We start from the raw sequence: 24,872 nt of genomic DNA, 5'->3' as shown, positions 1-24,872 counted from the left end.
GTTCAAACCAGTCAACCATTGCGCAGTGTAGGACAGCACACTTTCCTGATGGTGCGTACTTTGCCCGGCCCGTCCAAACCATGACTCCCAATGAGGTCAATGTGGAGAGAGCGTGGAAGCAGTTGTCGAATATCTTGTACGAGTGTGGCCATCTCAGGGAGTTCATGGGGAGGCGTGTCTGGATAAGCATTCTATCTGTATGGGGGCTATGAGGCATTACGTCGGACGGGCCAGATTCTTGCCAGAGCACTGCTGGAGAATTCCTCCTTCCTACCAAACTGAGTTCCTCCAGATTTCTTATTAAATCAGTTTCTTGAAGAGTGTCTCCTAAGAACCTCAATGTCATTTATTCCTGCCACATTATAGACTTCAAGCATGTGACATAGGCATACTGTCCAAAATTCATGGGCAGACTTAATAAAATGAAAAATGAGTTGGGCAGACGTCTACGCAAAAAAAGGAAAAACAAACAAAAAACTATTTCTTCTCTGAAATAAGGTGACAAAAATTCATTGGAGGAACACTTAGCCTATTTAAAGAAAGCGACAAAAAACAACAACAAAAAATCGAATAGTCTAGTCAATCAGCGTTGAACTTCTGCAATAACATTTCATTGGATACATTTTTACAACGCTGGCAGCCAAATGCAACACACGGCGTAGCCCTATCTTGCATGTATCTATATCTTTTTAAATATTCAAATTAGTTTATTTGTTTTTCACACTAACTTTTCTGATTTATGTCCCTTTGGTGTTAGTCAGATATTATCGTCATCACAGTCAATACTGCACTTAATTTAAAAGTCGGAGTTCTTGCTCAACTAATTTTAAGCCAAGCTGGAGAGGAGGTGCAGAGGACGTTAGAAAAACGGTAGGTGCTAGAGCTAATATTTGTTAATCTTTTGAACTTACATTTATTAAATAGTGATTTAAATAGCATGTTATATGCCTTACAACCCAACTTTCAAAGGTTTAAACTAATCCAATCTTTTACTAATCCAATCTTTACTTTTGTATAGGTTGCTGTGTCATTAACATTACTGATTCTGTTGCTTTTTATTTTAAACTTTAATTTAAAACTATCTTTAAATATAAGTCTAGATATATATTATGAACGCAATTTGTCCTGATTTTTTGACTGACTTATCACTAATACCCCCGTTTGCCATAGCTGTGGACGAAAACATTTGAACATAACTTTTACTACCTTCCGTGTGCCTAGAGCAACTAAGCCCTTGCCACGATCGAAACTATGGGGGTTAAAGCTACCAGAAGCGATTCTTAATTCACAATTCAGACCTAATATGCTTTTTTTTTAAAGCCGACTTAATCAATAAGTACAAGACAAACCTATAATATATATATATAGGTCTGTGGTACAAGATAGGCCTACAACTTTTTTTCTTTATTAAATAGGCCTAGTGTTTTTTTTTTTTGTTTTTTAACACGAATTTGCGAAACTTGCTTTTTGTAGACATTTTATACATTTTTATTTGGTCATATGAAGCTGACATTGACTGAATACGTATTTTTGTGTGTAAATTTGTTTAATAAGGCTTTTCTTCGAGTACGAAGATAGTGAGGAATGCAGTATTTCCCGTGGCTGCCCAGCCCCAGCTGTGAACTACATATTTTGCCACATTCACGGCAAGCATAATCGTTGTCCGCAGGTGGTCGATTTAGATTTTCTTTTCGCCGTCTGCGTTTGTCCTCGGCAGCGGATTTTCTTTTTGTCTCAAATGTGTATCCCGCGGCCTTTGAGAGTGACCTCCAGCTGTCTCGTTCTGAGGCCGCATGCAACTCTTCTATGTCAGTCAACGAAAGTTGGTGCCAAAGCTGGTCTTTGAACCGTTTCCTGGGGCACCTCTGTTACATCAACTACTATTTAGCTCACCAAAAAAGAACTGCCTTTGGCATACGTTAGTCTCCCATACAAGTTATGTGAAATGCCCAGTGTAGGCTAACTGTGGGACCATAAGAAGTCCCTCTATATTGTCCATACCGGCGTTCGCATGACATCGCTGTTTGTAATGCGGTCTTGCCACTGTATGTCCATAATAGAGAGCAAGCATCTTTGGTAAAAGCGCTAAAGTAGTTTTAGTTGCTTTCTGTATAGTGTCCATGTCTCAGATCAATATAGAAGGGTTGAGAGAACCACCACCTGGTAGACATTGATTTTTGCAGGCAGGTGGAGGAGATTTATTCCGCCAAACTCTCGCTGAAGACGTCCAAAAGCGCTACTGGCCCTGGTCAGACGGTTATCAACTTCCCTTGAAAGTGAGGCGTCATTTATGTGATATGTGATGTAGTCTACCACGTAAAGGGGCTATCCGTTTACGGGGATCTTTGGGGCTGAGTAGCTGAATAGATTTTAAAATGTATAAAAACATAATAAATTAAATCAATATCTATATTGTTTAGCCCCTATACGTATTTTCACATGATTAAATAGATCTAGATAGCGGGCTGGTTGTCAAATGCTGAGACGATTGCCATTAGGAAGCATTTTATAGCTAGTGGACTGTAAATTATATAGATCTATCCATTACCACTTCCGGCAAAGATAACTGCTGGCCTTCACTTCCAGCTCGAGTAGAATTATTGAGTCTGGCGGAACTGTTTTCACTGACAGGAGAAGGAATGAATGCGAGTAACTGGCGCCTAAATCCAGAAGTGTCTTGTTAACCATGGCTGGCTACTTAGTCTACCTAGGAGAAGGAAAACTCTGAATTCAAATTATGCTGCTAGAGAATCTAGCGTTACCAAAAATTATAAAATTAAGACCTCCGCCCAGGAGTCAACCCGAAGCAAACATCAGGAGCCGGCGAACTTAAGGCTTAATGCCACTAAGGCTGTTTGCAGCACATATTAATAGATCTACTTATATAATATTATACTGATAGCCTTGCCTTCACACACTTATCTTATAAAATACACTATACAGATGCATGTAGACTCTAAATCAGGAACTTAATTTCTGCCATGTCATTGGTTTTACTTGCTGACTTCTAGACTTTTCCTGGACTAGTCGTCTTGTCTGATCTTTTGGCCTTAATTGAAGCTATTGAGCTTTATTAAATGGAATTGAATAGTATGCCAAGCATCTAGATCTACGCCTAATACTGTTCTCATATAGATCTAGGTCTTTTTTTTTTAAGGTACCCCAAAGGTATAAAGTTAGGTGAGTTTGCTGAAACTAGTGGAGGGAAACTACAAACTAAACATATCTTCCACGCTTGTGTTCCTAAGTACAGTGAAGAAGCTGTGCAACAGGTTAGTTTTATTAATAAATTAGATCACAACTCAAGCATGATTTGAGACTTTACCCAGAGCTCTTTACCTGTGCACTATTGTATTATAGGGAAATAAAAAAAATAAAAAAATTCTTATCTTATAAAATACAAAAAAAAAAAAAAAAGAAGGCGTTTACACCAACCATTGTCCCTATCTCTATCTAGTCATGCATGTTAATCAATGACTTGAACTCTGCCAAGTCACTGGTTTTCCTGGCTAGCTCAGGCAACCCATTCCATGCTCTAATAGCACTAGGGAAGAAGGAGTATTTGTACAAATTTGTCCTAGCATATATGGAACTAGGAATGTGCCTTTATCTTTGTGTCTTTCTGAGTATCTAATTAGGTTTTGTTTTTGTATTTTTTGAAGATTATGGTAGTTTGTTTTATGTATATTTGCTAGTTTACCTGATTATCAAACTCATAAAATAATATTAAGTTCTAGCAAAGCATGATATCAATCCTGCAACATATTCAGTGTGCACTATATGTTTCCTCATTTTTGAAATGTTTAGTTTTACAGGGAATGTCTTAATTTTATTGTAGTCAATACAGACATTCATCAAAAGAGAAAATCTCCTAATGCATATTGATTAGTGACTTAAACTTTGCTAAGTCAATGATTTTCCTGGCTTATTAATATTTAGGAGGAGAATTTCTCTTTGGGGCTGCGCTGACTCTCATTCTTAGCCTATACAATTCCCTTGGCGGACGTTTCCACTGAGGCACCATGTTGAATCAATAGAAATTTTTTCCTTCATCAGCTGTGACCTACATATTTGGCCACATCCATTGCAGACATAACCATTGTTTGCCGGTGGTTGATTTAGATTCAATTTTCGCCATTCATGTCAGTCCTCAGCAGCGGATTTTCTTTTTGTATAAAATGTGTATCCCCATGTAATATTTATCTAGTCATATATCAGACCTGTTTACATGAAATTAACTTTTTCTTTTTTGTTTTTTTTTTATTAAGATGTCAGATTTATTAGAAAATCTGCTTGCAAGAGCTGAAATTCTCCAAGCCAAGTCTATCTCTTTTCCTGCTTTAGGAACAGGAGGATTGAGTTTTCCCCTTGGTTTGTTATCAGAATTATTAATGCACCAAATTTTTTAATTATTCACATTTTAGTTTTTAAATTTTGAATTTCCAAAAATCTTTTCAGTGTTTTCATTTTAAAGATCAAATTATTTATATTTTTCATAATTTAAAATATATTTTTAGATATTTTTTCAAAAGTGATGCTTGAGTCAATCATCCAACACTCTAAGCTGAAGTCAGATTCTTTACAGCAAATTCAACTAGTCGTCTTTCCCAGTGATACAGAAGCAGCTGAGGTAATGATGATATTCAGTTTTTTCTTTGAAGTTTGAAAGATGATGCATTGGAGAATGTTTAAAACTAATATCTCTTACACTAACAAACCTCTGATGTTTCAGTTGCATGATCATGATGATATTTATGTCATAACATAGAGATTTGAAAAACTTTTTATGCTTATAAAAAGTTATCCTAACCAAAAAAAGTTTCATATTTCATTATCTCCCTCTTTCTAATAGTAACTAATACAGTATGCTCTCAAACTATTGTTTGTTTGAAATCTTACTAAATGGTCAAACAACAATAATAAGAAAAAAAAAAGTATTATTAACTTAATGCTTTATTAGGTGCAAGATATTTTATACTAGCTATTAGTAGTACATAAAATACAATTTCTATTGGCTATTTACCTACAAGTTGTGTTATCACCACAACCTTGACCAAAGTTTTCAAACTTACTGCAATCAGGTTTATAAAGATATATAACATTTTCAATTTTAATTTCTATTTAGGAAAAGAAGCTATTATTATTTAGGCATATTTTTGGAAATTATGTATGTTCAATTTAGTTTTTGATTCATTATATATTATTTATGATTAATACAAGTATTTGTAATTTTAAAATTCTTATACAAAAAAAAAACATTATTTCCAGACCATACAGTCGGTATTTTCAACTGGATTTAAAGAAGCCAATGCAAAATTGAAAGGTACATTTGATTGCTTAACTTATATGTGTATGCTAATAAATTATTATTTTGAAAAGAAGACAAAATCCATTACAGCTCCTAAGCTTCTAAAAATTTTCATAGGCTAATTCTTGATTACTTCTCTTGTTCCATCAAGTCCTCAGTTTCATCTTAATCTTTGTTGTAAAATCAGATAGGTCACATAAATGTTTTATGAATTGAACCATTGTGATAAGGGTCAATTAACTAGATCTTTAATGAACTGCATAGTGATTTGTTGATCAGAAGATATTGATCTTAGCAGACTTTAGCCTTGGGTGGGGTGTCTTGGAATCAGGTTTGAAGGATCTGTTTAGCATTCTTTGGTGCTAGTTTTTTAGGATATAATTTCTTTTTTTTTTAATCTTCTATAATGTTAACATACTGGTGTGTGTAATTTGTAGACTTTTGGAGATTTTGTGTTATCCTAGCAAGATAGCTTTTTCCTCCCAGTATTTTGGCTGAGAAAAAGACTAATACCTCAAATTTTATTGAATTTATATATACATTTTTAAATTACTGAAAGGAATAGTTTTAAATTCAAGTCAAAGTAGTTTTATTTTGCAGGTAATGTCTACAGATATGGGCATATATTTCTGAGGATTAAAGTTGGAGACATCACAGAACAAGAAACTGATGTCATAGTGACCGGTATTAAAGACTCCATGAATCTTGCTTCATCTGGTATATGTTAAATTTATTAATATTAATGTTCTATGAATAATAATAATAATGAATAAGTTATGCTAAAAATTTTAAAGGTATGATTGACTGTGCCAGTTGTCTGAATCAGCCATATCTTACAAGTTGAAATAGGACAAAATAATCAAGAACTTCTCAGATACACCACTCATATTTCTTATCTTTATAAAATACACACATATAGTTCGTCCATCGTGGTTTGATGATTGAGAGCTTTGCACTGGGGTTTGTGCCTCCTCATGTGGGTGGTGAGACCTATGAGAGGCCAGAATGTTCAGCTGCACACTGGGCAGTTTATTCCAGCTGGAGTTAGTGTCATTGGCATTACTTGCTTTCTTGCGCTTTTCTTCTGCCAGTGCTGTTCTCTTTTCCTCACAAATTTGTGCGCCAGTTTTCACAGCGCGATGCCATGATGCTCTATCATGTGCTTCTGTCTCCCAGGTGGCTGGGTTTATGCTGAACGCTTTCAGAGAAGCTTTGAGGGTGTCCCAGAAGCGTTTTCTTTTACCGTCTTGCGAGCGCTTTCCTTCCCTTAATTGACCATACAAAAGTCGTTGAGGGATGCAATGTAATAACAATGTAATAATCCACTGACCTTATGTTGAAGTATGTATCTACTTATGTATCTGGTATTTTTTCTTGCCATTTGACATTCATTATTTTACTTAGACATGTCTTGTGGAAGTGATTCAGTTAGTTTGCATGTTTTCTGTACACTTTCTACATTTCTTAGGCATAGAGCAATGTTGGGAGGATGACAGCTAGATAGATCCCTAAATACTAAATAACAATCAAATGTCAATATTGGGATCATGTAATTTAAGAAACATCCGCCTCATAAAATTTTTATTCTCACACTTAATGTCCAAAACATAAGCAGGCTAGTTGGTTTAAAATAGAAAATTTTAGTTTATGCATGTGTAAATATACTGGAACACCTGACAATACAAATCTAATTAAGTCTACTGCTAACTGCCAATCATATAATAACAAAATATAAATATTAAGTTTTTTTGCACTAAATATTTTCATTTAACCTGTACAAAAAAAAGTAGGTACAATCAATGTTTTATTTTTTTTTTTTCTGTCACAGGTGAAGTATGCAATGTATTGCTTGAAAAATGTGGCAAGAAACTGCAAGATGAATGTAACACTAAAAGTAAGTTGTAATAACCTATTGGAGATTTTTATTTGTGGTGGATAACTATAAAGCTAAGATAAAGCTAAAGTATAAGATATTTAATAGATATTGGGCAGTTTTTGGCACTTCAAAATAAAATTTCTAAACTCCTCCATTTGTAGCACAAAATAATATCAATATGGAAAAAGGTTCATCCTTTGACAGTGGAGCAATGAAAAACATATTAAAAAACAAATGAGAAAGTAATTAACGGCAGTAAAGATAATTGGAAATGATCTACTGCTACTTTAGATATATATTTTTTGACACTGTAGAGTTTAGGTCACTGATTAACATGCATGACTAGATTGACTAAATTGACCTAGGGATATGCCTAGGATTTTATCATCTTCTCTTCTGATGTCTGTATTTTATAAGATAAGATAATGATCTTTTAATTTTTACAAAACTTATATCAACTCACTCTGTTTGTCTGGCCAAAAGTTTGTACACGTTATTTCTCTGACACCCAATCTCGTATCAAGCTGAAATTTTGCACAATTATATCTTTTACCTGACAACACAGGAATTTTTAAAAAAGAAAAAAAAATTAACCAATTAGTTAATCAACAATGGGTAATAAATTAACCAATTAGTTAATCAACAATGGGTAATAAATTAACCAATTAGTTAATCAACAATGGGTAATAAATAATTTTGTTTGGTATCTCAAACAGGGGGAAAAAAATAGCACTTGAGTGAAGTGATGATATAAGCTGAATTAGTCTCCTATATATTAGGCTGTGTCTTAGGCTTAGTGAACACAAACATGAAATAGAAACAATAGATAACTATACAATCTTCCATGTTCATTTGAATCTTCACTAGCGGTTTGTACGTTGGCTTGAGAAGGCTTTAGCCTATAAGCTCAATTCAGGTCGTACCCTTTTTAAAAAAAAAATACATTTAAAAAATTATCACCCGGCAACTCTGTTCTGTCTTACCCTTTCCAACTTGTCTAGACAAGAGATTGGATCCTAGCGTATTGAGAACGCTAAATGCATGAAATTGCACTAAACAAAAAGAAATTGGAAAAAAAATATTTCTAATCGCACAGATTTATTATTGTTAGTCTAGATCTATTACAAATTTAATTACATGACTGATCCAAACTAATAGATGCACATGAATATAAGCTTTGTTTTTATTTTTTATTTTTTTTTTATTTTGCTTGTTTTAAATTTTTCTTTCTTTGTCTTCACATTCCTCCATTTCTTTCCCTTTTTCTATGTAACTATATTTCATGACCTAAAGACTAGAACTTAAAGATCAAAGTGTCTACAATGAGCAGAATATTATACTTATAATTTCTCCTTTACATTTTTTTTTAAATATTCTTTTTTTATCTAATGTTTGTTGAGTGGAACTATTACAGCAGCCTAGCTTTTTATGCACTTGAGAATATTTGAATTTGACCCATCTCTGGTACCATGAAGTCAATATGACCCCAGCCCTCTTTGGACCAATTATGTTTTAAAACTTTTTTTTTTTTGGCAAGGTGTGTATGTTACACATTTTGATATTTTCAAAGTATTACAGGTTATTCATTATTTTAGTTTATTTTTGCTTTGCTTGGGTTTATATTGACCTCATACTACTGTCAATATGAAGGTTTATTTTTCTCTAAAAAAGAACCCACTAAAATCCAGGAATCAAATTTTGGTTGGCATGATGAAAAAGGACAAAGCTTGCATTCCACTGAACTTTGTGATAAAAGCAACAGAAGGAACAGTTCAGTACACCTTTGATCATCCAAAGAGTGGTCCACCATGCATTCCCAAAAAAGGATTGATGTGAATATTGGGAAATTCAACCAAGAAACATGGTGCACTATTTATTAGGATGTTATAACACAATGTCATATTATATTATGTCAAGGAAAGTAAAATATTATTTTAAAAAGTGCTGCTATTCTGGTCATGTAGTCTATTTTTAACAATGGGGTCAAACTGACACTACTTTTTTAATGGTATAAGAGTAGGTTTCAGCCAGAAAAAAAAATATAGGTTAGACACATCTTTGATCTTTCCTACTAAAAAATATGTAAAAAGACTCTGAATTAAATACAATAAACATGACCCATTTGCATTATATATATAAAAAAAACTTTCTTTGGGTGTGTGGTGACTGAGTGATTAATGACACAATTGTCAACTGTTGACCACAGAAAGAGATGAGTTTTGCATCACCTATCCTCATAGATCACAAGATCTGAAAGTGGTACCTTTCCTTTTAATTAATTTTTTTTTTAAATATGTATAATACATTTTTTCAAAAGTACATCTACTTTTATTGTTGTCTTAATGTCCATGTGTTAGCTTTTATTTGATAAACCTTTAACAGAAACAGACCTGGATTTAAATGATGTCACAATGACCTCAGCTCCCAATTTGTCATGTCAGCACATTATTTTTATGAACAAAGATGCATTTGCTCCACGTTTAGCTCAAGGCATTTTCAAAGTTTTGATAGAAGCAGAAAAACTTGGAGCTACATCCCTAGCCTTGCCTGCATTAGGGGCAGGTAGGAAAGTTTTAACTTAGGCTCAATATATCCTTTGTAAAAGCTTAAAAATGTATGTGTATAAATTAAGCAGTGTTTCAGTTTGAACTTAGCATTGTTTCTGCATAAACTTGGTATTATATCAATATAAACTTAGCAAAGACCCACTATACCCTTAGCATAGATGGTGTATTGTTTTAGTATATTCACACAATCAATATATTCTTTGTATAAGCTCAAATTTGTTTTTGATTACATTAGATATAATTAAAGATAAAAAAAAGGATAATAAAACTTTGTTGTCATCGAGCTTGCTATGAATGCTACCAAATCAAATAAGTTGACACTTAATAATGTTGTTTAGATATGTTGATGGCTAGTAATGTTGTTAAAATATGTTGATATCTAAAAATGTTGTTTAAATATGTTTTTAGTTAGTAATGTTGTCTTTGTTAGCTCCACACATTTTGCCACATCCAGGGCAAGCATAACCATTGTCCGCAGGTTAGAAAGGGAATGGCAGTGGGTGAGGTCAGAACCCGGGACCATTGATCAAGACAGTCCAGAATGCATACCAAATGACCAGACTGCCATATAAGTTTAGATATGTTGACGGCTAGTGATGTTGTTAAAATATGTTGATATTTAAAAATGTTGTTTAGATATGTTGTTAGTAATGTTGTCTTTGTAGATGTGTTGTTAGCTTGTTATATTGTTATCAGTTGTTAGCTAGTAATGTTGTCTAAGTGAATGTGTTGTCAGATTGTAATGTTGTTTAAGTCAATATGTTGATTGTGTACAACTCAATTCTCGCCTTTTATTGCAAGGGTTCCACAAGAAAAATATTACAAGTATAAAGCAGTGCATATTTCAAGCTGTGGAGGCATTTGGACTGTTACCAACACAGAATCTAAGAAAAATCAAGTTAGTGATTCTCAATGATGCCAATTTAGAGAATTTCTTACACCATGAAGGCTCACATCCACATCTGTACAATAAAGAAACAACAGGTAAGAGAATAAGCAAAGAACAATCAAAGAATAAACAACAAAGCCACCTACTGTTATTAAAGTTTCTTTTTTTTTTTAAATCGATTTTAGATACATACCACCATTTTATTTCCATTTGCATTATTTATCAATATTTTTTTTAAAATAATTCTAAGCCATAATAGATAAATGGAATTTTGTTTTTGACAAAAATAAAAACAACTAAGTACTAAAAAAAATGAAGTAACCCTTTCAGACCTTACAATTGTAATTATCTTCTTTTTAGATGTAACATCTGTATTTTATAAGTTAAGATAATGTAAAAGTCATCTGTTTCTTTGGCTTATAGTAAACATGGGGGTTATGTTGCTAGCACAATGACAAGTCACCTTTACTTTCCCCAATTAATGTCAAATACCCACTTGAGTTGGGTAGATATGACTCATGGGTGTCCTACAAGTCCAGAATCTTTAAATCTCAGACTTCACTGACATTCAAATCCTCTCTGGTCAGAAGTCAAGCAATCTACCCCTCAGCCACCTTGCCCCCATAAACTAAATACTATATGGCAATATTCTTCAAAATATTTTGTTTTCAATGTACTTAAAGAAGATTATATTGATGTGAATCTTAGGGAAAAAGTGACATTATAAAGACTTCTACATTTACTTCATGAAAAAAATATTTTAAAGTAAGTTTTTACTTGTTACTTTACATTCAGATTGGGAAAAATATTTATTTTTTACCAGATACGACTATGTTACCTGAAAATATTTCTCAGGAAGTGGATGTTCATTTTTATTCAATACATGCACTGGACAGAATAAAAGCAGCCAAAGAACTATTAGAAGCTTGCAAGTTGGCTTATAAAAAAGAAATAGAAAATAACGTACATCTTCTCAGTTCAATTCAAGTAAGTATTAATGAAGTGAAAATAAACTAAACATTGAAGTATTTAAATCAAAGGTTTACTGAGAATAAAAAAAAAGATTCCCTGTTGCATGAGTAAAAAGCACAATAAACATATGCATAGGATAAAAGAAGGTTTGGGCATGAGGCCTTATATCAATTATAAACAAAAAACACAACACTGAATGTACCACCCCCTTCCTGGACAAACAAGATTAAGATGCAAACCACACTAGCAAACGTTTGCCAGCTCCCTTGACACCTCCATCCCACATACTGACAGTCTTAATGCTATTTGATTCTTTTCTGAACTCCCATAATAAAGACAAATCTATTTCTACTGACATTCTACTTCACTTCACAAGTGTTTGCATACTATCAAAAATTTTTTTACATCATTTGGTTCATCTTTTGCTTCTCTACTCATGGGTTTCTTAGAGTTAAACATTTGCAAATCTTACACACCTCCCTTGTAAAAAGTTTATAAAAGATATTATAGTGATAGAGAAATTGTAGATAAAAGAATATTACTATTTAGAGGAGAAAATGTTTAAGAGTAGTCTGCCTTATGTAGATGTGGTCCCATCATTTAAAACAAAATTTCTTAGCTAAAAAAAAAATTAATTTAACACACACAAAAATAATGTAAACATTGTAAGGCATAAATTGAGAGAAATTTTAAATTTCTGTGTTCATTAAAAATTTTTTTTATAACTATTGGATTTGCGAGAGCCTTCTGTCATTTTTCTTAGACTAGACCAAGAAATGATTTTTATACTTCCTTTTAATTTTGTTTTTCAAATGTAAGTTCATTTTACTTTTTTTTTAGCTTTCGCTGCATTTTCTAAATCATAATTTTTCCACAAGTCATGCTGTTATGTATGTTACATTGTTTACTTGTGCATTTAATTTCCCTAGTTCTTCCAACCAGCATCATTACTCTCATACTTGTACTGGTTAATTCATGAAAAACAAAAAAGTGTTATTTTTAAAAACTAATTACAATAGACACTAGTTCACAAATAGAAGCCATAAACCATATCTTTAGGGTATTTTCTCAACTAAGCACAACTGGTGCGCTTCACTTGATAAAGCAATTTATTCCTTTTAACTTTGTCTTACCAGCTCTTCTTTGCACTAATGCCTTTTGATTGTTTTGCACTCACATGATGGTAATCTTGGCCAAGTCTATTTGGGTCACAATGTGTCCTAGCTATCTGAATGGTATTAGGCTTAAAGCATTTCAGCTAATGCAATATGGTGATGTTTAACAAAGAATATCATCTAGTGAGTTATATACAATAAAGTAGTAGTAGGAAAACAAATATAAGCTCACTATAGTTAACAACATTTAAAGTGACCAGTTTACTGTAAGTCAATTCATTTTGGAATTTATGTTTTAATTATAAATATGTATATTAGTCTAGATGTTCCATAAAATTGTGTATTCACATATTTAGAAAAAAAAATATATTGTTTCCCAATATTTCACTAGCTTTGAAGAGTTAATTTCTTTTTTAAAACCCTTTTGCATTTCACAGATTGAAGAATTATTGAAGCTGTGTCTCGAACATTTAATCATAGCGAAAATTGATATTAAATGTGGTTTCCTAGAAATGGAAGGCTTTCATTCTAATGGAATGTTGAAAGTGAAGACAAGATTGAAAACTATGATTGAAGGTGCAAGTAAAAGAAGAACTAACATTGGTATTGAGTGGCATTACACACAAGAAGAGAATTGGTGTGAATTTAAACCTTTCTAAGTATTAGACATTTGGATGAGTAATTACTTAGGCTTTCACTCTCTCTCTCTATTTTTTTATATAGATTAGATTAGATTAGATACAAAGAAATCAAAGTATATCATTATTCTTGTTATCTCTATTCAATTATATAAACAAATCTGCACTTTTATAACACGTGTAAAGAAAAATAGTAAAAAAAAATAAGTAATATTTTATTATGTTAAACCTATAAAATATGATAGTCCTTGTCTGTGTTATTGTGATTTCTTTGATCATTTCTTTTTATTCTATGATGAATAGTGAAATCGAAAAAACATACCAGCATGAAGCCAGCAGCTGTAAAGGACTGGACACTATTGGTTTTATACATGACATAAATTTTCCAGGAATGACTGCAAATGGCAACACTGGAACGTTATCTCGAGAAAGAGTAAATAAAAGGTCTAAAGGTTTCTAACTATTTCTACACATTTTTTTCAGACAATTTCAATGGCAATACAAATTAATCATATCAAATTTAATATAACAATTTTCTTTTCTATAACTATATTTATTTATATTTCTCTTCTTATATTGGCATACAATCAAACTTCAAATTGCCATTTTTTGTTTTATTCAGCCTAGAAAGTATATACCACTAAGGTGTATGTGTTCTTTAAATTATTTTCCAATAAATTGTATTGTTTATTTAGCAAGCATTGCATAGCAACCATATTGCGAAAGGGTTCTTTTCACAGAGGACCATAGTTAAGTTGCACGAAGGAAATTGAAAGATAGTCATTTTAAGTAATTGCACAATTATTGAGTGTCATGACAGAAGAATAATAAGTCATTAAAGAATTGAGTGTCATGACAGAGTTATAAGTCATTAAAGAATTGAGTGTCATGACAGAGTTATAAGTCATTAAAGATTTGAGTGTTATGACAGAAGTATAATAAGTCATTAAACAATTGAGTGTTAGGACAGAAGTATAATAAGTCATTAAACAATTGAGTGTTAGGACAGAAGTATAATAAGTCATTAAAGAATTGAGTGTTAGGACAGAAGTATAATAAGTCATTAAAGAATTGAGTGTCATGACAGAAGTATAATAAGTCATTAAAGAATTGAGTGTCAGGACAGAAGTATAATAAGTCATTAAACAATTGAGTGTTAGGACAGAAGTATAATAAGTCATTAAAGAATTGAGTGTCATGACAGAATTATAATAAGTCATTAAACAATTGAGTGTTAGGACAGAAGTATAATAAGTCATTAAACAATTGAGTGTTAGGACAGAAGTATAATAAGTCATTAAACAATTGTGTGTTAGGACAGAAGTATAATAAGTCATTAAACAATTGTGTGTCATGAGACTACTACCTGTAAGACCACATTACTGTACAGAGTGAAATGACACTATTACTTGCTTAAGGTGATACATTCTTTGGAATGTCTTTTTTGTGAATATACTGATACACAAGAATGACCCCATTTGGTTTCTTTAACACTCAAGTTAGAGATGTGGGGGCCCTCCCCATCGTATTCTTGACCCTCAAGTACTTGGTTTGTCACAGTTAAGCAGTAGGTGGTGGTGATGGGAACTTTTAGCATGGTCTCGGCACAAACCTAGGACACACTTACCAAAGAAAGTGCAATTAGAGAAAAGAAACAGCAATGGCATCTCTTGTGACAAAAACTTAAGTTACTCCTGGTTATTCACAGCCAATGAGAGTGCTAACTTTCCCATACTTTGAAGATAGGAAATCCTCTTTATTGATAGAATGTAAAAAAAAACAACACTTTTATATTTTATTTCCAATTACTTTGTGTGTGTGTGTGTGCTCCTTAGTTTTTATCTTCACATCCACGCCCAGGAACTTTGGCCTAAGCGTTGGGAGCCCATGTTAAAAACACAGAATTTGAAAGTTGTAGAAGTAATGCCACAAGCTGAGGAATATAGTGAAGTAGAGAAACAGTTTCACCTGACATTGCCAGATTTTCCTTTAAAAAAGGTTAGTTTAGCCTACAATTCAAACATATTTGATAGCTTCAGTAGTTTTCTTTTATTGAATTATTAGTAACCTATTAGGCTTACCATTAAAAAATTTTAAAAACAAAGTAGTGTGTTTGAAATTAGATTAAATGGCTTTGAGAACTAGAGTTGAGCAACAGCCACTCCATCTCATCAGTTGTCAAATATTTCCCTGGCACCCAACAGTAGTTCTTCATTTACTCTTATTTTGATTTTCTAAGACTGTTTTATTGATCCTTATGGAAATTTTTTTACAAGAACTCTTTTCTCATATAAAAACAACACAATATAAAGAGTTCATTCTGCGACTACACACAGGCATCTTGTTCCTTTTCATGTTTCTTAATCAAAGGGTGGTGTTGATAAGTCTGACAGAGTAAGGTATGAACAGGTTTTTGTACCGCTCTGTTCTTGTCTTGACTGACAATAGTCGCTCACTTTGCAATGACTTGGCATAGTAATGATGGAGTGGATGACTGTTGATTTCAAGATTTTTCTCATTTTTCTTAGACATTTCTGTTCAAAAAGTTCCTTTAAAAATGGTCATGTTGTGCGTGTGATTTTTTATTGCCCTTTTTATAATGTTTTCTAGACGTCGCAACAGTTTAGATGAAGCATTGTCTTGCCAAGTTATTCCGTATGTTAGCAGATTTTGCATAGTTGCGCCGTAAAAATTATCTAGGATCTTCTTATTTAGTTGGGCTGTTTTCTTTGCCAGAGTTCCATTTTCTCATAAAATTATTCATTGGCAAGTGTTTTTATACAATAAAAAAGTTTTTTTTAATTCTATGTTTGTTTTCTTCACTTTGTTAGCTTTTTGATAAATATAATTTAAGTCTAATTTAATATGGAAATAATAATTTAATTAAATATTTCTTTTTTTCGCCAGCTTGAACGCATTCAAAATAAATCCTTATATTTACAATATTGTGTGAAAAAAAAGGAACTGGATCAGTACAATCCACAAGGTCATCAAAATGAACAAAAACTTTTTCATGGGACAATGTCAGATTGTATTCCTCCAATAAATGAAAATGGATTTAACAGAAACTATTGCGGAGTCAATGGTAAATTTATACATTAGAATTTCTTAATTTTACCTAAAAATTAAAAGTTCTAAAATTTTCGGAGTAGTAAAATGTTCTTTTAATTGATGCTTGATAGTCTGACACTTTTCAATTTGACACAATCAGTAAAAGACATAGCCCTGACTCTGCAACAATGTGCGCTTCAGCTGTACATATGTGTTTCAGCATTCCTCTTCTAATGTGCTTCTTGCTGCATTAGATGGTGAAACATTTGTGATTGTCTTTCTGTGATTACTATCGGACAGTTTACCTGATGTATTTTTTAGGGTTGAAGTTTTTGTTATGTCTTGTAGGATGGAGAACAAAGTGGGCAAAAGTAAGCATAAAACATTCTCGCTCTTCTTGAAAAATAGAAAATTTTAAAGAGGTATGACCGTGATGAAACTTCCACTGCCATTTCTTCGATTTATGACATCAAGCAACCATCTACCATTCATGACATTATAAAAAATACGGAGAAAGTAGAATGTTTTGAGAAATACATTGAAGACCACACTAAGAGAAAAACACTTAAATCAAGCAGATATCCCAAGTTAATTTTTTTTTCCTATGTTTAGATCAATTTTTTTTTCTATTGTTTATTTTATACCATTGAAAGTCTAAGAGAATATCTTTTTACTGTACATCATAAATATAATTTTCCTGACATCTACAACTAAACTGTTTGAAGTGCAGCTAACCTTTGGTAATCTTACCTCTTCAATAATCCGACACCTCCCTGATCCCGTAATCATCAGACTAGCAAGGGTCAATTCATGTATATGATTGGCTAAGTTCAAGGGACAATAATAGACTGTACTTTAAAAGGGGGGGGGGAAGAGAAGCAGGGAGAAAGAAGAAATAAATACTAATAGAAAAAAATACTTTTTTTTAAAGCATTTTAAAGCACATTATGATAATTCAGGTCATCATTGCTTTCTATTGGAAAATGAAATTCAAAATATTAGTTCATTTGGTAAATTATTATTTTTTTCTCATCTTTGTTTTAAATATAATTTGTCTATTTTAAATAAAAACTGTTCAGAAATATTTTCTTATTTAGGAACAATATATGGGTCGGGAGTCTATTTTGCGGACAAGTCAAGTTATTCATGTAAGTTTACCAAGCCTGACTTGGACGGTAATAGACACATGTACAGAGCTCGAGTTTTGACTGGAGAATTTATTGAGACAAACTCCTCCACAAAATACCTCCCTAAAAAGCCAGGAACCAACAGACCTTATGATTCTGGTGGTGATAAAAGTAGAGGAATTTATGCTATTTTTCATGATTCTCAAGTTTACCCTGAATATTTAATTACATTTTAAGACATAGACCTGCAAGTAACCAAAAGAAGCGATTTTTTAATCAATACATTTGTCATGAAGTTGATGACTTTTTTGTAAGAGCGATAACTTTGTTCTCAATAACTAATCAATGATAGATTAAAAAAAAGGAAAATTCTTCATCACACCCCAATCCCTCACCCCTGAATTAATCCTGAGTAGCCTACTCCCATGTATAAATCTACTAAGAGTTTAGAATATTCTAGTTTGCTGATATAGATTCAAACTTAGAAACATTTAAAGACAGTAGTGTCTTGGCTAAATTTAGAATCTAGTAGAGATTCAGCATTGATATTGTGTTTTGACAAATTGTATAAGGATTATATAAACATATGTCTGTCACAAATTAATTCTAGCTCTATTTATTCAACTCTTTACTAAATACTAAGAAACATCTGAAATGAATGTATGAATTCCAACTGAAGGTTTTACAAAATAGACCAAATTTAATTGTGAGATGGTTATATTTTGAAAAATTATAACAGTCAAACCAGAGTTTACATTGCATAGCCAGTTAGCTAGTTGTTTTTTTTCCCAAACCAATTTGATCACCATCATCATCAAACTCCATTTCAGTGAGGGCTAGAGAGGCTCAAATACTCTCTTGCTAAAACCCTGGACAGAAACCCTGCTGTATTGCTTAGTGCACAAAGCCATTGATAAACTGTCAAATGTCTAGGAATATTGTTAGTCATTTTTGAAATTTGTATCCATCCACCCATGCAAAGTTTGTAAGCTGATAAGAGGAATTGTAGAATAAAAGATTCGAATGTTACTAACCATAACCAGTGAGTAAAATTGTGTGTGTTAAGAGTAGTCTCCCTGATGTAGATGTGTTTCCTTAGAATATGAAATGATTATTCTTCAAGTATGGAATGCTGTCACAAATAGACATCTTACTGTGTTCTTTTCAAAATATATTAGGCATAGCAGTAAGGACATGCATACAGTAATTTATTTTTACAAGAGTTAAATCCCTTCCCTTCAACGCCTAACAAAAAAAACAAATATTGTCCCCCCATTGATTTCACAAAGTACTGAGTGACTCTAGTCATTCAAATTGTAGTTTTCATAATGAAATGCCTAGGTCTGTACTTTATTTTTCATTGAATTGCATAATTATTGTTTTATATTGAAGAAATCACTATTAACAGAAATTTAAGCTTTTAAAATTATTTTCTAGTGAGAAGCTTGAAAACAAGTGGGAATCAATGTTTACTTTTTATAAATATTTGGCATTAGAATATTTCCAATCTTGATCACTGTATCTATTGATAACCTATCAAATTTTAAAATTGAAAAATGCTATAGATGACAAAATGATCTATACTGCATGATGACATTGTAGCAGAGCTGGTTATATAAGTGAAATACAAAAAATGAGAATGTGAAATGGAAACTTTGAATGTACAGTAAGGGTACAACATGCAGACCTGAACTACACTGAAACCATGGCAAATATTCTTGGCACTTCCTTCAATAGGTGCTTTTAGGTGGCATATCTGGGTGTTTTCACTTCTGCCTTACTATTTTGATCCATAATATGGGTGATAATTTTTAATACAACATTTAATTTCATGAAAGTTTTATATTTTTTGCTAAATTTAAGTATGATAAATGAGGGAAAACATTGCAATAGTTTTATTTTGTATATTTCTATTTGTATGCTATTTTACTGAATATTCATGTCAAGACATAATCAGCATTTTTCTATTATTCCTTTCATATTGTTTGCATCTATATTGTTATTGTACAGTAGTTACGCTGAGGTGTTCAATTGTAGTCAAACTGAATTTCCATTTCATTGGACCAATAAAAATTATCTTATCTTATAATATTCATTCCTTATTTTGGAATTATGAGTTTATGATGAATACATAAGCAAAATATTTAAGTCTAATGAAATATATGGTCAGGTCTATAGTATTTTTTAATAAAGTAATTTTTTTAAGTTTAATCATACATGTAAATACCATTTTTTATCCAATTTTTATTCTATACAGGCCCAATGGCTAAATAAATCAGTTATGTGGAACAATACCGAAAACATGTTGTTGTTTTTTTTATAAGTACATGTACTTCATGTGTGCTTAGGGTAATACTGTACAATATTCAGCTGTTTCACACTGCCATACAGTGTGTTGGTTATGCTACATTGCTGTGGTAATAGGGTCTTCTGAGATGAATTAGATGGCACATAGGTACACATATATGTTTACTTTTTTATATTTTTTTTAGCTTGTGGTAATATCACATCACTGGTTTGCTGAGAAGACTACTAAGTATGTCCTTGTTGTTTTGCCACTGTTATCTAATATTATTAATATAATTAAGAATGCATTCCAGTAGCACAATTCTTAGTCAAGAATGGTTGTGTGGTATGTGCACTGGACTGTTGTTCAGTTGTCTCGATGATCCCAGGTTCATACCCTGCCCACTGCCATCCTATCTCCCTGTGGGAGGTTTGGACTAGGAATTAGATTATCTTCACCTCTAAAGGAACATCCGAAACATGTCAAACATTTTACAAGAAACATTTTTCTTTTATTAATCCATTTTATTAAAAGAGAATAAGATATTTCGTGAGTATTGGTACAAATTAATAAACACTAGTTCTGTCAGCCTCTAGAAAATATATAATGATGGTCTACAGTCTACACTCAAGCAATATGTGAATATATTATTTATATACAACACACTGTCCCCACCTCTGTACCTTTTATTCATTGCTCTTTCAATCTCCCTCTCTCTCCATCTCTTTCACTGCCTCCCTTTCTCTCTCCCATTCCTCAGACTATTGCTCTCCTTTCCTCAATCACAATTTCTGTCTCTCCTTTACTCTCTAATGTTCATTCTCTCCCCCTCAGTCTCACACAAATAATCAGGTACTCCATGTATTGGAACTACATTAATATAATAATTCAGAAAACTATAGACCATTCTTAAAATAAACTATTAAACTATAGAATTTGGTCATAATAAGAGAAGCATTACAGTAATCTATGGCTTAGTTGGAATTCAACAATAGAATAAACATGTTGGTGAAAGAAAACAATTAACTAATAGAAAATAAAGGCAAGAGGACAGGCTTAAGATTTTACATTAATGTTCCCCACAAGTTACTTCAATATCCAGAGACACAATGTATACTACCAGCAACTTGATTTAAATATATAGTTAAGTGCAGAAGTATGTTTTGATTAATGCAATGAATATAATGACATTATAAAAATAATTTATAAAACTGCATGGCAAGAACAAAACCTTGTGTTTCATCTTGCTTACATTATATGAACATGTTGTTCCTTGTCCCTAACAAAAGGGTTAAATAGTGGTACAGTAATTAAAGAGAAATAAATCTTACAGTATTGAGATATATGGTTTTTAATGTGCAGTTGTTTCCCTTATACAAGCTTCCCTTTTTTTTTAAAAAAAAAGTTAATTAATTTTTGTATTCATTCTGCAATACTAAAAAATAGTAATAAGAAGGAACCATACATTGTAAAATGTTACAGAGATCAAGTATATGGATTGAATACTGATGGTGTATTGCACTGTACATAAAACAAAACAGTATCACTGGATAGGCCCAATAGTCCACAGAAACAAAACATAACAATGCAGAAATATATACACAAATCAAGATACAAAAAGGTGTAATATCATGAAGTCTTATTATGGCACTGAACCCACAAATCTTCTCTACCAGAAACTTAGTGCATGTGTGGGGCGAAGGCATGAAGCTGAGAGATGAAGTCTCTGGCCACTGTCAGTGACATGGAAGGGTCAAGGTGAATGTCCAAAAACATCCTGGTCTGCCATGGAGGCATTGAAACGCCCACTCTAAGTACACGATTGTTGATGGACCTGGTCATGGGAGGAGTGGACACCCACTTTCCGATCTGTGGGTAGAGAACATGAAATAAGATATATTGAATAAGACATAAACACCACTTTAATTGGTTTGTACCCTCCAACATAAGAGACATGGTGTGTTAACTTGCTGAGTTTTTCTTTTTTTATGGATACGTAGTTGGCAATAGACAAGGAGAAACTATTGATAATATTGTACAAGTCAGCTAATAATTGAAATGATACATACAATAAGTAGGCAGTGGCGTAGCTAGGAATTGGCCATCATTTGGGGGGCCCGGAGGGCTTGGCCTCTTTGGGGGCCCAAGCGTATTGCATAATATTTAATGTAAAAAAATACCCATTTGGCCCCCCCCCCTCAAGTTGAGGCCCGGGGGGATTTTCAAATTCTCCCCCCCCCCCAGCTACGCCTCTGTAAGTAGGCCTAATTTAGACTATTTTTTAGTTGTACTGTGTAGAGATTATATGATTACATTTTGTTTAAGCCCAAAGGTCATTTAGATGTGTTTAAAAATGCAGCTTCAGAGCCCTTCGAAGCATCAAACGGGGTAAAACAAGGCTTAGTCCTAGCACATACACTGTTCAGTATCATGTTCTCCGCTATGCTGACAGATGCATTCACAAATAGAGAAAACAACAGGATAAATATATCATACAGATTTGATGGTGGCCTATTCAACCCGAGGTGGCTCAACGCAAAATCAAAAATAAAATCAGCAGTAATCAGGGACTTGCAATTTGCTGATGACTTTGCCCTAAATGCCTGTTCTGAAAATGATCTGCAGAGCATAGTCAGTGACTTCTCAAGAGCATGCTCAGACCTTGACCTTGCATCAACAAAAAAAAAAGACGGAAGTCTTATATTTGTCCGCTCCAGGGAAAGCCTACTTGGATCCAAGCAACAAGATTAATGGACATGATATAAATGCAGTGGACAGATTCACATATCATGATATCCAGAAACGGAAAGATCGATAATGAAATCGACCTGTGTATCGCTAAGGCCAGTGCATCCTATGACAGACTGTCTAAAACGTTTGGAAAAGACGAGGTATCACCACTAATACAAAGCTAGGGATCTATCGAGCTGTCATCCTCCCTACATTGCTATATGCCTCAGAAACGTGGACAGTGTACAGAAAACATGCAAAGAAACTGAACCACTTCCATATGACATGTCTAAGAAAAATACTGAATGTCAAATTGAAAGACAAAATACCAGATACTGAAGTCCTTCTAAGAGCGGGTCTGCAAAGCATCCATACAACCCTGATGCAGTCCCAGCTGCAATGGGCATGACAGGTCTGCAGAATGGAAGACCGCCGCATCCCTAAACGACTATTGTATGATCAACTAAGCGAAGGAAAGCGCTCGCAAGGCGGTCAAAGAAAACGCTTCAGGGACACCCTCAAAGCTTCTCTGAAAGCCTTCAGCATAGACCCAGGCACCTGGGAGACAGAGGCACATGACAGAGCAGCATGGCGTCGTGCTGTGAAAACTGGCGCACAGGTTGCTGAGGAAAAGAGAACAACGCTGGCAGAAGAAAAACGCCAGAGAAGAAAAGCAACGACAATGACACTAGCTCCAGCTCCTGGATGACAAAGTGGTCATCATCGAACCACGATGGACGAACTATATAAAAAATGCAGCTAAACCCATATTTATGCTAAACTGTATATCATCTAAGAAAAAACTATAAAAAAAAATGTAGGCCTATCATAAGCTGCTTCAGAATGGTTGCTAGGTGGCAGTGCCGTATTTGGACTTGAAAAGACATTAAGTTATTAGAGATATGGGGCCCTTAATAAGTCCAGTAATATAAATCCATAATAAGTCAGTACTAAATATTTCCTGAGTCCTAAGCAATAGCCTGTGTTGCATATAGGTGAATTTAGCCATGCCTGGTCATGTGCACACCCTTCAACTGTCAGCATGAGGGATCAGATTTCCCACTGCTATCCAGCAATGGGTTTAGGTCTAGGACATAACAGTTTTCATTTGTGAAACAATACTCAAGCTAATATTCTCAAACAAGCAATAGAAATAAAAAGAATACTTTTTAATAACAGAGCTTATCTAAGGGGAAGAGCGCTAATTACTGCCATTTATCTGTAAATTACAGGGTTTAGCTCCCTTTCTGCTAAATAAAACAAAATTAATTAATTAGTACTAAATGATTAACTAATTGGTTGTTATTTTTTTAAATATATTTTTGGTGTATTGTCATCAACTTTGAATAATTATTCAAAATTTCAACTTCATCCGAGAAGGTGGGGTGGGGTAAAAAAACATGTCCAAACGTACTAAGGGGATTAAATCCACATCTCTCATTAAGTAACATTTGTTCCCCTTGTTTCGATATCAAATAAAATAATTAATCACAATCGATTAATTAACTAATTGGTTAAAACGTTTTAGTGATTCATGCCTTGTCAGGCTCAATGAATAAATAATTGTGCAAAGTTTTAACTTGATCCGAGAATGGAAAATGAAAAAACATGATCCAACTTTTCACCAGACAGACAGAGTGAGTTGAAAGAAGCTTTGTAATAAAAGAATGATTAAGAAGTTCACTCTAGTATTTATTTATGACCCTTCATCTTCCATATTTCCCATGTTTAAAGTTAATGACTCACCCCGAAACAGCCACAACAAATATTCTTGGTGATCTTGGTCTGCGCAGCAGTGCCAGTCACCACCTCCATCTCTGCACTGTGGAAGTTGCTGAGGGGAATATTCTTGAACAGCACGATGCTGCGTTTGGAGACTTCCAGCTTGTAGCCCAAGTTGTCTTGCTTCTTGCTTGCGTCCACGAACTGCTCTAAGTTGGCATCTATTACAAATCATAAAGAGACCGTCACTTTCTTTTAGGATATTAATTAATTAATTATGGCTTTTATATGGCGCTACTTTCATGCTTATATCATGCTCAGGGCGCTTTGGTCCAATCTCAGTTGGGGGGGGGGGGGGGGGGTAAATCTAGGAGAAGGTTTTTCCGTGCTGCCTTCAAGTGCTCAGTAAACACAACTCTGCCTGAGTCGGGTGTCGTACCTCGAGCCCCCTTCATAGGTAGCCAAGCCAAGCCAAGTCCAAGTGCACTTCGCACTCTGACCACGCTTCCCACATATTGTGTACATAAGTCTGTGCACAATTCAAGATATTGCTGGTATTCAAGAGTTGCTTATAAAGATTTATTTGATGG

At 33.4% G+C, this 24,872-nt stretch overlaps 2 protein-coding genes across 6 annotated transcripts in view; one reads left to right on the top strand and one right to left on the bottom strand.

Annotated features, from left to right (window-relative positions):
• Positions 1-19,844, top strand: part of LOC106051994 (protein mono-ADP-ribosyltransferase PARP14-like) — a 37,920-nt gene extending 18,076 nt beyond the window's left edge. For both annotated transcript variants that reach the window (XM_056022440.1, XM_056022441.1), the window contains exons 10-24: positions 758-870; positions 3,158-3,272; positions 4,269-4,371; positions 4,518-4,630; positions 5,269-5,323; positions 5,909-6,025; positions 7,137-7,202; positions 9,567-9,746; positions 10,553-10,735; positions 11,464-11,627; positions 13,165-13,364; positions 13,669-13,809; positions 15,201-15,363; positions 16,273-16,450; positions 17,514-19,844. In XM_056022440.1, the coding sequence (XP_055878415.1) occupies positions 758-870; positions 3,158-3,272; positions 4,269-4,371; positions 4,518-4,630; positions 5,269-5,323; positions 5,909-6,025; positions 7,137-7,202; positions 9,567-9,746; positions 10,553-10,735; positions 11,464-11,627; positions 13,165-13,364; positions 13,669-13,809; positions 15,201-15,363; positions 16,273-16,450; positions 17,514-17,779 (2,157 nt within the window). In that variant the 3' untranslated portion in view covers positions 17,780-19,844. The remainder of the gene's footprint in view (positions 1-757; positions 871-3,157; positions 3,273-4,268; positions 4,372-4,517; positions 4,631-5,268; positions 5,324-5,908; positions 6,026-7,136; positions 7,203-9,566; positions 9,747-10,552; positions 10,736-11,463; positions 11,628-13,164; positions 13,365-13,668; positions 13,810-15,200; positions 15,364-16,272; positions 16,451-17,513) is intronic.
• Positions 19,845-20,319: 475 nt separating this feature from the next.
• LOC106051995 (uncharacterized) overlaps positions 20,320-24,872 on the bottom strand; it is a 40,966-nt gene continuing 36,413 nt past the window's right edge. For all 4 annotated transcript variants that reach the window (XM_013207232.2, XM_013207231.2, XM_013207230.2 and 1 more), the window contains exons 6-7: positions 24,307-24,503; positions 20,320-21,699 (exon numbers count right to left, since the gene is read on the bottom strand). In XM_013207232.2, coding sequence (XP_013062686.2) covers positions 21,511-21,699; positions 24,307-24,503 — 386 coding nt within the window. In that variant the 3' untranslated portion in view covers positions 20,320-21,510. The remainder of the gene's footprint in view (positions 21,700-24,306; positions 24,504-24,872) is intronic.

This window comes from Biomphalaria glabrata, chromosome 3, assembly GCF_947242115.1.
Source record: "Biomphalaria glabrata chromosome 3, xgBioGlab47.1, whole genome shotgun sequence".
Lineage (NCBI taxonomy): Eukaryota > Metazoa > Mollusca > Gastropoda > Planorbidae > Biomphalaria > Biomphalaria glabrata.
The sequence above is the reverse complement of the archived record's forward strand: the minus strand, read 5'-3'. Positions and strand labels throughout refer to the sequence as shown.